Below are 13,026 nucleotides of genomic sequence, written 5' to 3'. Positions count from 1 at the left end.
ATATACTGTACTTAGGGTAATTACTGTATGCTTAGACTTTGCTCATGCAGATAAATGGGCCAGGATTATTTTTTTCTTTTTTTCTTTTTCAGCTTCTTAAAAAGAAATAAACAAAAGTCAAAATCTCCATCTGGGTAGTTTTTAATTTACCCTGTCTTCAGGATCTACCACTCAGACAAAAGGGGAAGACACCTTGATTAAAAAGGGGAGAAGAAGAAATCTCACTGAGATATTCTCTTGCAGTTTTTCAGTTCTTATTCAGCTCCTATGAACACAGACACCTGACATGCATGCAGCTGGCTTGGTTCCCAGGGACATAAGTAAAAATTTGATGTGCTAGTCCTTGTCAGCACTGAGTTTCTTTTTTGTCTTCTTTTAACAAGCACAGTCATGCAAGGCAGGCTCATTACTAACGGAAAAAAAAATGGAAAATTACAGCATGTTTTCATTTTGCACAGGAAAGCAAAGGTTCATCGAGGGGAAAATAATCACTCCTCCCTTCCTATTCATGTATGACCTATTCATGTATGACCTGATATGGTCATTGCACAAGTAATAAGGGCAAAGTGTCCCACTGAACTCTGTTTCTTGAAAACAGAAATATCTGTAGTCTCAGTGTAGTGGACACTTGTACCGTTTGACAGTCATTAGCTCTGCACATCAAGTGCTCTCTGAACGATAAAAACATTGCCAGTGCTTTCCCCATAGTCCCATGGGATTCTTCCTGCTCTGAAGCAAGTCATACAGTTGTATATACACAGTATCTTAAAATTTATAATAAGGAGTACATAACTTCTAGTCTGCAACAAAACTGGGAAGCAGTGATGTACAGCCATCTCAGGGCTTTAGGAGCTGAACAGCCATTCATAAACCTGGACTGGGAGCTGTATCCCAGGAGAAATATTCAAAACGTGAGCTCATTTCTTCTTCTAAAAGGGCAGCAGCCAGCTGGGGGTATGGGTTGCTGGCAGAGGATGGAGCTGACACCATATCACTTCAATGTGGTGCATACTGCACTCCCTGTAACGTTTTATAACAATGCCTTATAAAACTCAGATCAGTCCTATCTCTCACTCCACTTACCCATATGAAAATACGCACCAGGAGAGTGATGTGAATACAAGAGCTTGCTTTCTAGCTTTCACAGACCCAAGTTACAACACTCTGTTGTATTTAAATCCTGCTGTGCTGGTGTGAACACCAGGCATGGGTGATTCAACACAGAGCAGGTCCAAGCTGGCTCAGCCTCAGAATGTGTTGCCTAATTCACTCAGAAGGGTTTTTGAGGCTAGGACTGGTTCAGAGGCAGAATAGGTGAATTCACTTTCCGGAATTCAGAACCCACCCAACAACATGGGTTTAAAAGTGCATCTCCCATTTGAGGACTTTGGGTTTTTCTTCCACGTAGCAAGAACTGCAGCTGGGGAAAGAGCTCACAAGGCACAAAGAAAGAAAAAGAGAGAAAAGTAAAACTGTTAACTGCTATCTGTGACAAGGCCTATTGCATGCCAAGTGTTTTCTAAGTGGTGAGAAGTGAAACTTTGTGCTGGCGGGGCTGTGTTTGTCAGCTTCAACAAATAAAAGCCAATGTGCAGCTGACAATCCCAGCTCCACAGGTGAACTATTGTCTCCGCAAATAGGCAGGGTAATATACTTAAGTGTATTGATTGTATACTAGCCATTTTTTCTTGCTTTATTAAACTGACCTTAAAGTTCAGATATTCATGCAGCTTACCTCCCTGTGCAGGTTGCAACATCCAACAGTGAGTCATCTTATGTGCACTAAACCCCATGTGGACTGGATTTAGAAACTCTTGTTCTGAAAGTCTGAGCTAGAAGACCTTGTCACAACAGCATAGACTTTACTAGATTTGTAAGCAGTAAGATGGCTCAGCCTCCTCATGAACAGTTCAAGACATTATGTCAAGATGCCTTAGGTTGCAGCAGGAGGATAGCACTCTCTGATCAGAAGGCATCATAGAGAAGAGAGAAGACCTCTTCAAAGATCTGTGTAATTTCAGATAAACATCTGCAATTATGAGTTATATTCAAAATAAATGAAGCCTCTTATTCTTCTGATGATCTGCCATCTCTCTCAGTCACCTCATGGAGCTGTGTATGTGTTTATTTTAACAATAAGGGGCCATATCAAGGGGTGAAATATTAAGCCTCAGTGGAGGCAGGAGAACAGAAAATTGAAAGGGAAATATTTATGGAAAAATACAGGAAGGGAGAGAGAAAAAGGGGAAGAAAGGAAGACAAAACCGGAGGGAGGGAGGGAGGGAGGGAGGGAGGGAGGGAGAGAGGCAGGCAGGCAGGTGGGAGGGAGGAAGGGAGGAAGGGAGGAAGGAAGGAAGGAAGGAAGGGGGAAAAAGGGAAGAAGGAGAAGTAAATAAGTAAATAAATTATGGAGAAAGATAAAGATCCCATCTCATAACAAAATATATAGGGAAGACAGGAAAAGTGCTCATGGGACCCCTAGGAATTAACTACAAAATTCAGAATTTATCTGAGAGATTTATTCCCCCCCCTTTATCACCCCATAATTGATCTCAAATTAATTACTATGTTTATTTAAAAGAAAATACACAGTTCTTGAGAGTTTGCAGTGCCAGGGTGGAGTTGTTTGTTGGTTTGGTTTTTTTTTCCCTTATTTTTTTCTTTTCATAAAATTATAGAATCACAGGATGGTTTGGGTTGGAAGAGACCTTAAAGATCACCTAGTTCCAACCACCTTCCACTAGAGCAGGTTGCTCAAAGCACCGCCCAACCTGCACTTGAATGCTGCCAAGGATGGGGCAGCCACAGCCTCTCTGGGCAACACATACCAGCACCTCACCATCTTCATAGTGAAGATTTTTTTCCTAATATTTAACCAATATCTCCCCTTTGTCAGTTTAAAGCTATTCCCCTTGTCCTGTCACAAGATGCTCTTGTGAAAAGTTCCTCTCCAGATTTCTTGTAGGTCCCCTTTAGGAACTGGAAGACTGTTATAAGGTCTTCCCCTGAGCCTTTTCTTCTATACTGAAGTTGGACCGAATGATCCCAATTCTCTCAGCCTGTCCTCATAGGAGAGGTGCTCCAGAAGGACTTAAGCACTTTCAGGATATAAGCTGCTGCCACTTCATGCTGCTCTCTAAGATCACAGGTGATGAAAATATTCATATTTCTATTGTTTTCACCAAATAAAAAAACATAAATACTTTGGAGCCAGTATGCTGCAGAGAAATGGTATGCATTCCTTTCTATGTCAGTCTTCAGTTTTGTAAGGTGTGATAAAGCACTCCCTCTTGTTCTGGTGCTCATCATCACTAATGCATGACTGAGGCCATTGTAGAATTATGAGACTGCTAAAGTTTGGATTAGCAAAGCATATTTAAACTGTGGCAGCTCAAGTTTTCGGTTTCAGAGATTATTATTGAATCACCTCCTTCTCCCCTTCACCTAATTCAGATCTTTCATCTTTAAAACGCGGCCCTAGCTAGACCTTTAAGGAACATATTTATGATAGCACAGTAACTTGAAAATCCCCCATTCTTTTAAAAAGTTACAGAAACCATGAAAATGTCATATCCAAAGCACATTTACAATCATAATCCACCCACATACAAAAATGAAAAAATAAAAGGCAACCCTGGGCTTGTTAAGGGCAGTTATATTTGCCCTCAACAACGGATGCTTTTAACAGTCCAGGCTGAAAGAAATATGGAGATTTAAATAAGCCAGTAAGTAAGTAAATAAATAAATAATCCACTAATCGAATGCCAGCACCAGAACAGTAGGAGATCTTATTGCTTCCTTTATTCCCTTTCATATCTGAGTCTGTTGATACAGAGCAGGATCTGAACAATACACTAGCAAACTTCAAACAGGGACTGAGATTATATCCAACAAAGCTAGAAGGGGAAACTTGACACCCGTACAGTACATTCATATGGAAACAAAATGAGTTATATTTATTTTATGGGACAGTTTGAATTTATAATAAGTTACATGTAATTTCCTGTCTCATTTCTTGAGCACTCTTGGAATTTATTTCAGGATGTCTTACATTATCACACACCCCCTCCCCTCCACCCTGACACCCTCTCAGCTGAACTTGCTCTACAAGAAGCTCCTGAAAGGCAGAAATCCCTGGGCAACCTCTAAAAGGTTGAAGCTTTGGAAGGAGTTTATATAAAAACGGTGAAAATGAAAATGGAAACTGTGAAGATTAATGTATGGTAGAATAAGCCCATCAGTACTGTCCAAATAATTCACAGGTGGCAGAACTATTAAGATTTCTACATGTGATTGCCATGGAAGCAGATTAAATCTCACAAGTACATACAGAGTTTTCCCTCCCCCAGTAACCCATCTACACAGCCTTCCAATTTCACCTCAACTTCAGCTACTTTTATAAGAAATTTGGAAAAGTTGGGTTCTGGCAACATACAGAAAAGAAAAAAATGCTTATATATGAAATGAAATTCTAATCAGCGGACTTAAAGGGAGGAAAAAAAAAAGTAAAAAGCTGGAAATGCACCTAGAGTTAGTAATCTCTGATATGGTAACATCTCAGTCAGTGAAGCAGAGAGAAGATCTTGGCTTACAGTAAGCTTTAACGTGTACACTCAGATTCAGGCCACAACAAACCGACAGCACTCAGCAAAGGTCTTATTTTGAATATAAGATTAATTTTCCACTCAGGGGCTTCACAAGGAGATATTAATGACCAGTGCTTTATGGAGGTGTTTTAATTGCTCTTGTGCATGACATGTAAAAGATCAAAATGGAAACTTATTAAATGAAAAGACTTCAGCACAAAGCCTAAGCAGGTGAAATTCAACATAGCTCTACTGCAGAGGCAAATCAATTTATATAGATGAGAAGTTTGCTCTTAAAGCTCAGCTAATATTGCGCTTATGAAACATTATGTTTGTAATAACAGTTAGTATCCTGAGAATGGTATTTGCCACTTCCAAAAAGAAAGGCAAAAACCTTAAAGTCCAATGATCTTATACTATTATGAGAGAGCCTTCAACAGAGGCAGGTAAGAGACTGCATACAATAGTCTTGAAAGACAAGTGAAACATTTGAGAGCGGCATCTTTCAAACTGTGATACCAGCCTTTAAATCTTTTTAGTATTGATAATGCCCAGTAGACAACCCTCTCTCTTTATCCTGTGTGCACAAAGAAAAATTTTGTCTGATTAAAATAGGTCTGAACATGTACAGTGTCTCTTAGAGTGCATCATGGCAAATCTCAGACCTGTGATGAAATGCTTTACATTCCCTTAGACAGAAAGACATCTAAATTAATAGATTGCAATAAGCATTGACTAGTATTGATTCGTATTCAACCCTATCCAGGACTAAAATCTTTGAGAAGATTTTCCATCACTCCATAAAATGTATATCTCTTGATTATTTCCTCTATTTTATCTGAACATATATTTAAGGAATGTTATAAGACCTTGAATAACCAAAGCTGGCCAGCTATTTGGTAAGACAAGTCTACTCTCCATTGGCTGATATGAAAATTTGGAGATGCTGAAAGCTAAAGTTATCCATTCCTGTATGTCAGTTAGGAAGAAGTTGTGTTTCATACCAGAGTATAATATCTGATTGAATTAGGCATTCCATGCCAGCTTTTGATTACTTGCTGTACATTGCATGAGAAGACTTTTTTCATAACCATCCTTGACTTGGCTGCTCCCCATCCTGATACCATAGCATCTGGTGCTTGATGTGCACTTACTTGTTTTTCAGCTATCTTCAGCTTTATGATTGTTTCTGTAAGGATGATCTTATTACTCTGCTTTATTTCCTCATATAAGAGAATATATGACTCTGTGGCAACAGATTTCAATTTCCCACTTTTCTTCCACATAATTATTGCTATAGCTCTAACTTTTCTTACAAGCTTAAGAAAGTAGCTATGAAAAGGAATAGAAACAACAGTGCCATCTGCAGATTTGACGTGACAGCAGAAAACAAAAGGTTATATTTGGATGGTTAACAACACATTTACAATGGATTAAGTTTCTGTTTGCTTCAGTGAAAATTCAGTCATTAACAGATTGATAGCCCTCTTTTAAAGACATAGTTGTCTAGGCATGTGGACTACATATGCTTTACATTGAGTCATGAACCTTCTGAGTATATGAGTTTGTCCATCTGACAGATCCATGACTGAGCATATTCTAATGAATATGAGCATATTCTAATCTTCAGACTCATCACTGTGTTTCTTTTTTTTTTTTGTCATGCTCTGTCAGACATGTGAATCTAGTAAAAGTCATTAAAACAAAATGTGTTTAACTTTATTGACACTGATGAAGCAGACCAATAGGTCAACAACTTACATTAAGTACTGACTTCCATTGACTAAAGTCTGAAAGAAAAAAATTCCATCACACAATCTTACCTCAGTTCATCCACGCCTTTGCACTTGGTAGAAAAAGAGTAAACAAATGATGTACTTAAAAAAAAAACACCAACTGAAGCCAGAGATCAGTAAATTATGTCCAAACACAAAATTCTAGAGTCATGTAAGAAGTCGTAAGTATACACACCTAGTGGCATCTAGACTTCCACATACTAAATAATTTGCTTTTATACACGTGAAGCATCAGGAGTATAGCAGCAGTGGTCACAAACCACAATGGTGAGAAATTTTACACTCTGTCACATGAATAAATCTTAGCTTTTTATAGTTGAATTCTGTGTTTTAGCTCATCTTTACACAACTGACGTGACCAAGTGCCAGTCCCTACATATACTTGACTATGGATGGAAATGTATGTGTGCACATTGGACCTGTAAAGGAAGTATCTCCCTCTATACAGCTACAACTGTAGAAACAGGAGCAGACGTACAGCAGAAAATAGACCTATCTACACATGAAAGGAAAAGATGTCAAGCTTTGTACGTTCAGATGTATACAAGAAACATTGTATTCATTCCACTTTCTAGTTGTGCTTGTGGTCATCCAAGACAGACCCAGCTAGATATAGGGGGATGCAACGCCAAAGAGCCTGGAAGGAATGGACTATTGTATTTGACTATTTTCCATGTACAAATTAGCACAGCAAAAGAAAGAAATCCTGCAGAAAAAACACACATACTTTATTACAGTTCTTAGTGTTACTTCTGTAAATACCACAACAGCAAGAGAGAGAGCTAAAAAAAACTGTTGGAAAAGATGGAAATAACAAATGCAAATGTGATTAAATGCCCTTCTGACGTGAAGTGACTTGAGTTCAAGTTCAGATGAACACATGGCTGGTTATGGTTTTGGCTACATTTCCTTTTAGTTGAACAACTGTGATTTGCTTGTGTTAGGCTTTTATTTTTAAATATTTATATATATTAAAAAAAAATATAAGTATATAGAGGCAATATAAATATAAAATATAACATATATATTTAAAAATATATGGAATTTTAAACATATAGAAATGTATTTAAACCATTAGAAAGCGAAATCTTAGGAACAGAATGTCTGCTTTCTTCTGTTTCTTCTTGAAGTTGTGTGCTAGTATGTCTGTAGCATGAAGAAATTCACAGAGCAACAAGCAAAATTTTCCAAATACCAGGACCTATCTTGGAAAGAGAGAAACTGTCTTTTCAAGTTACTTTCAGTCTAATGCTACTTTTTCAAGACAGGTGTACCATGTTATGGCTCAAATTTTCAAAATTAGCTGTGAAAGTACCTAACTGCCATTTACATCGGGGAAACAGGGGTCTGAGTATGGAGTAAGTTCTAGAATACTTAACGAGTAAACTACGGGGGACTAAGGTCCCGAGACCTTATTCGAGCACCACTCATACTGAAAATGAATATAATTTCTCCTGAACAAGGTTAAGAACCCTAATGGAGAAGTGAGCAATACTCACTACTGCAGCACTCCAGGCAGACTGCCCTGAAGTCAAGGGGAACAGAGATGTTGTTGCTGATACTGCCTGTAAGCTTGTCCACTCCCTTATATAATGTGTGCATGTGTCTGGGCTATGCATCTTCCTTACTGAGGCAAGGATGTCGAGCAATTGTTACTTTGCTCTACAGTGTCTTACTGAGAATACAGGAACATGTGATAAATTATTACGACTAATCCTGGAAATGCTTGTTACCTAGCCTTAGAGCTTACAACTATGAACTTCTGCTGATGTTATTAGAGCACTGCATGACTACTGGCTGCTTGTTTTGCTCAGTGTAAGACAGAGGTTTTAGAGAGATGCGAGGTGAAACACATAAATCCAAATGCTGATTGTTATAGTTGTCAAACTCACTCCACCTACTTGACTAAAGGCTAATAGCTATAAGGCCTCTTTTCTGTCTCAAAAACATCCACAAACATCCTACCATGCCCTGTGTGAACTCATGCTGCAATAAACTGCAATAGTAACATGCACACCAAGTTATCCTACAACTTATCTCTATCCAAGCTCTAAGTCAAATTCTTGCATGTTTACCTAACCTCCTGCTGAAAGAAAGTGAGAGATTTTCCTGAGTATGGAAGGAACAAAAGAATGGCCTGATTAAAAAAAAAAAAAAAAGTTAAGCTTGCTTCACATCACTATTCTTAAGGCACAAAGAGATTTGGTGGGAGGTGTGTGTGGGAAATCTCTTGAGGCAGAGTAAGTCATATGAATACAAAATAGTATGGAATATAATGCATAATAGTTGGCAGCAGAATGCACCATTTATTTTCATGAATTAGGGACTAAGAACTTAATTCACAAGCAGCAGATTGAAGTACAAATGTTATGAGTATGAGCTTAATATGAGGCCAAATCCTGCAGTTCTTACACAGCCTTGTTGAGTTATATGCCCTGTTGATCTTCCCTAAATTAGGACTGCATGACTGGCTCATAATATATTACACTCATCAGGTTATAAGCTTCTAATTTTCATAAATGAAAGAGAATCTATGCTAACTTTATGCCATTTTGTGTGAATTCAGTATTCTAAACAGAAAATAGGCTTTTAAACAAAATGAAACTTTAAGATCAATCCAGATAGATCTAGTGATTAATTAGTATTTAGTGATTCTCAATTCAAAAAGTTGTGGGTTTTTTTTAATCATATGATAATTTTTAATAAGCAATTCAAATAGGGTTATTCCAGTGTTTATGTCCCCCTGTGGCTATTAAAAAAATGTGCTAAGATTAGTTCATAATGATTACCATAGATCATTGTATACAGACAAATAAGAAGACACAAGCCAAATACCCAGAAAAAGACAGCATACATATATGCCAAGATGATATGGTGTCAAATGTGTGCATAAGAATATTCTTACTGAAGATTTTCTGATAGCAAACATACAGCCCATACTTATAAAATTGAGTCAAAAATGGAACATTTACTATCAATCAAAGAGTAGAGCTACAGCTCTCAGCTACAGAGCATCCTATCTGGATAATCATGGGAAATATACAAGAAAATCATATAGTAACCATCAGCTTTACAGCCCTGACGTATACCAGATATCACATTACATATCTTCCAAAAGTTGGTATAAACTTCTTGTAATGAGTCACAGCAGTAATGAGGGCTCACTTCTTGTAATGAGTCACAGCAGTAATGAGGGCTCACTTAAGCTGGCTGCAGGAAAAAGTTCAATACATGCTGTACAAGGTTTCTCTGCATGTACACAACTGAAAAAATATTTTCTCTTTTCCACTTGTATTTTTTTTTTTTTATTATTTTTTTTTTTAGGAAGGAAGAAAATTCCTGGAGCATTACAGTGTGATATAGTTTGATTTAAAGAGGGGAGAAACAGCTCTTCTCTAAAGCCAGAGCAGTTAAATCACCATTCACAGGTCGTTGCTCTTCAACTTTATAAAACTGATGCCAACATCAACTTCTTGGTTCTACCTGCAGCAACCCACAGTATTAAGGCTCCAAGCCTGGAATGCTTTAGAGAGGATAAGATTTACATGATTTGCTCAAATCAATCTTTCTCAAACTGCAATCTTACAGCTTAAAACCGTACCAATCCACATATATACACACAGATACAGTATCAGCTGCAAGCAATACATTTTTGCAGGAAAGAAATGGAATTTACCAGGACGAGGAAAGCCAGAAGCAGGGTGCCAGCAGTTGTCCAGCGGCAGCCCTCCATGGCTGGGTCTGTGCCGGCCCTGGGGTGGGACACCGCACAAGCTGCGAAGTGCTCAGCTGCCTGTTGTCACATCCAGCGCTGGTGCGAACCTTCAGCCCCGCTTCTCCTCCTCTATCAGCCCTGCTCACATTTCCTGACCCAGGCGTGGGTGGGTGGGTTGGAGCTGCGGCGAGGCGCTCACCACGCCGACGAGCAGCCAATTCCCCTCCTGCTAGTCAGACATGCAGCACAACAAAGCCAAGGGGTCCGGGAAAGCATAGCAGTGAGAGACAGAGGGGAGCTAAAGAGAGAGAGAGGAGGAGGAGGAGAAGAAGGAGGAGGAGAAAGGCAGAATGGCACAGCTGAACGGAGTGCTCTGCCTTCAGCTAGCCACCCTCCACGAGTTCTGTTCCACCACTTGCCATTAGCTGCTCGCGCTTATTGCTAGGTCAGTAGGAGTCCTCCTGAGTGTGCATTGCTCCAGACAGGAGGGAAATTTAATCTGTGTCAATACATAGCATATGCCATAAAAGGCACCAAAGACAGAAAAATGCTCTCCAGAACCGTTTAATGCCATTTGTTTAGCAACAAGGGAGTCTGACTCTGCTCTGAAATTGTCAAGCATGAATTTTTCTAACAGGACAAAGTTATAGTCTTTCTGCCACTACTTTTTTCTTCTGGGGGAAATTAAAAAAAAAAAAACAACAAACAACCCTTATTCCCTATCAGAAGGAAAGTAAGCTTACAGGAGGAAGAATTTTGCACAGAAAGGCGAAGATCCACAGATTTCAGAAAAGCCAGGAACTCTGTCTTTTAAGTATTTAACAGATAAGAGTTTCAAATCACTGCTCTCATTCGGCTCATGATTACTGCCTATCAACCTGCATTGTCTGAAGTCTCCAGCTTTTCTTTTGTGTGTCTGTTAATTTTATTTTCTGAAGTAGAAATTGCAGACTGGATCCAAGAACTCTTTCTCAACATGACAGGCACTCTCCCACATAGGGGCGAGCTGGACATCTCTGGCAGATGCAACATTATGGTGCTGAAGAGCATGCTACATCCAGATGGACATGTAAAAAGCCCTGTCTTCCTAAGCTCTTGACTGTGGTACGTAAGTAAGCTCAGGCAATGAAGGAGAAAAATAATGTACATGTGTGTTAGGGGTGGAGAACAGATTGCTAGCAATGAGCCTGAAAACTGGCTAAAGTCAGAAGCTAGCAGAGGAAAGCAGAACTCTGCCAAGGGCGCCAGGACTGGGGACTGAAAGGAAAAGGGAGCAAGTGTAGACTACAGACCATTTAAGAGAACTGCACAGCAGTCGAAATGAAAAACAGCCTGCAGGAAAAGCTGGAAAAGCAGATGGAGAGTGATACAGAGTTTGCAAGGGTGAAGGAACTGAGGTGACATAAAGGGAGTTACGTATGCTGAGAAATCAGATAGGAGGGAAGAAGAGGGTCTGGCTTGGCATAACAGAATCAGGAACATAAATGCTAAAGACATCTGAAGGCCAAGATAGAAAAGAGATAAACTAGAAAGAGCTGGGCTTGGGAAATGCAATAGGCATTTTTCCTCACGGACTTGGGAAATTAATTAGGCTGAAGAGAAAAATTTGGAATAAAAAATAAAAGTAGTTAGGAACAGTGGGAGAAAGAGATTTCAGCTTGCAAGGGCCAGAAGTGTCTCGGTTGGGTACCTTTGGACTTGTCAGGCAAGGAAACAGGGACAGGAAGACTGAAAAGGCTCAATGGGAAGGGGCTACAGTGAAAAACCAGCTAGTTTGACTGAATGTAGCAGGGGTGAGGAAGACCTAAAATGGGTACTAAGATTCCTCTACTATCAGTGAGTCCTTTATGAGTCCAAAACCCCTCACACAGCAACTTCAGAGATCACCTCCCAGAAACAAAGGGAGGGATGAACAACGTTGCACCACCTTATGGCTCAGAAGAGGGAAAACTCAGGAAACCAAACATACGAATCCATGAAAAGGCTATTGTACCTTTTATAAATTACAACACCACCATCACCACACAAAGTCCCCAAATTCTTTTCTTCATCAGCAGTATCAATACACACATCAAAGTTGTACAAAAGGATTTTTTCCACACATCTCCTGACCACTGTTACGTCTTTTCTTTTGTACTCTGGTCTTTTGCCCCAAGAACAGTGATGATATGATGATTGCTTTATTTTTAAGAACCAAAATGCTGCAATTGCGATCATGTGACTTACAGCGGATAAAACAACTCAGAAGGACATTTTCATTATATGCTTTCCTTTTTCTCTATACCACACCCACACCCCCCCACACCCCCATGTAACACTACATGAGCTCATTTCAGATCTCATGATTTTCAACATTTCTTGTTCAACTTTGGAAAATGCGGTGTTTTTTTTTTAAAGGAAATTCTGGAGATTCTTCTTATCAGTACAGAAGTCTCAACAGTCAACTAAATCATCTAGGCTGGAATAATTAGATAATACATTGATTCCATGTATCCTGCCGTGGTTCTGCTCATGGACCTCTCATTGCAGCTGATGGGAATTTTGCATGGAGAATGATGACAAGAGAAGGAAGCTAATCATAGAATAATATAGGTTGAAAAGAGCCTTAAGATCATCAAGTTCAACTGTTAACCTAATACTGCCAAGTCCACCACTAAAGCACATCCCTAAGAACCACACCCATCTAAATACCTTCAGGCACGGTCACTCAGCCACTTCCCTGGGCACCCATCTTGCTACAATCTCCATTCAGATAGTTGTAGAGAGAGAGGAATAAGTTCTCCCCCCAGCCTCCTTTTCTCCATACTAAACAATAGTAGCTCTCTCAGCTGCTCCTCACAAGAATTGTTCCCTAGAATCTTCACCACCTTCACTGCCCTTCTTTGGACATGCTCCCACACTTTAACGTCTTTCTTGTAACGAGTTGAAG

The 13,026-nt window shown here is 39.4% G+C and overlaps 1 protein-coding gene across 1 annotated transcript in view; it reads right to left on the bottom strand.

Moving 5' to 3' along the window:
• Nucleotides 1-10,432, bottom strand: part of ADAMTSL1 (ADAMTS like 1) — a 166,632-nt gene extending 156,200 nt beyond the window's left edge. Inside the window, exon 1 of the mRNA XM_057406301.1 lies at nt 10,059-10,432. Within this exon, the coding sequence (XP_057262284.1) occupies nt 10,059-10,115 (57 nt within the window). The 5' untranslated portion in view covers nt 10,116-10,432. The remainder of the gene's footprint in view (nt 1-10,058) is intronic.
• Nucleotides 10,433-13,026: the final 2,594 nt, after the last annotated feature.

The sequence above is a fragment of the Pezoporus wallicus genome, unplaced genomic scaffold, assembly GCF_028554395.1.
Source record: "Pezoporus wallicus isolate ANWC-B61680 ecotype Strahan unplaced genomic scaffold, APGP_CSIRO_Pwel_v1 contig_2132, whole genome shotgun sequence".
Classification (NCBI taxonomy): domain Eukaryota; kingdom Metazoa; phylum Chordata; class Aves; order Psittaciformes; family Psittacidae; genus Pezoporus; species Pezoporus wallicus.
Note: the sequence above shows the minus strand (reverse complement) of the source record. Positions and strands in the feature narration are given on the sequence as shown.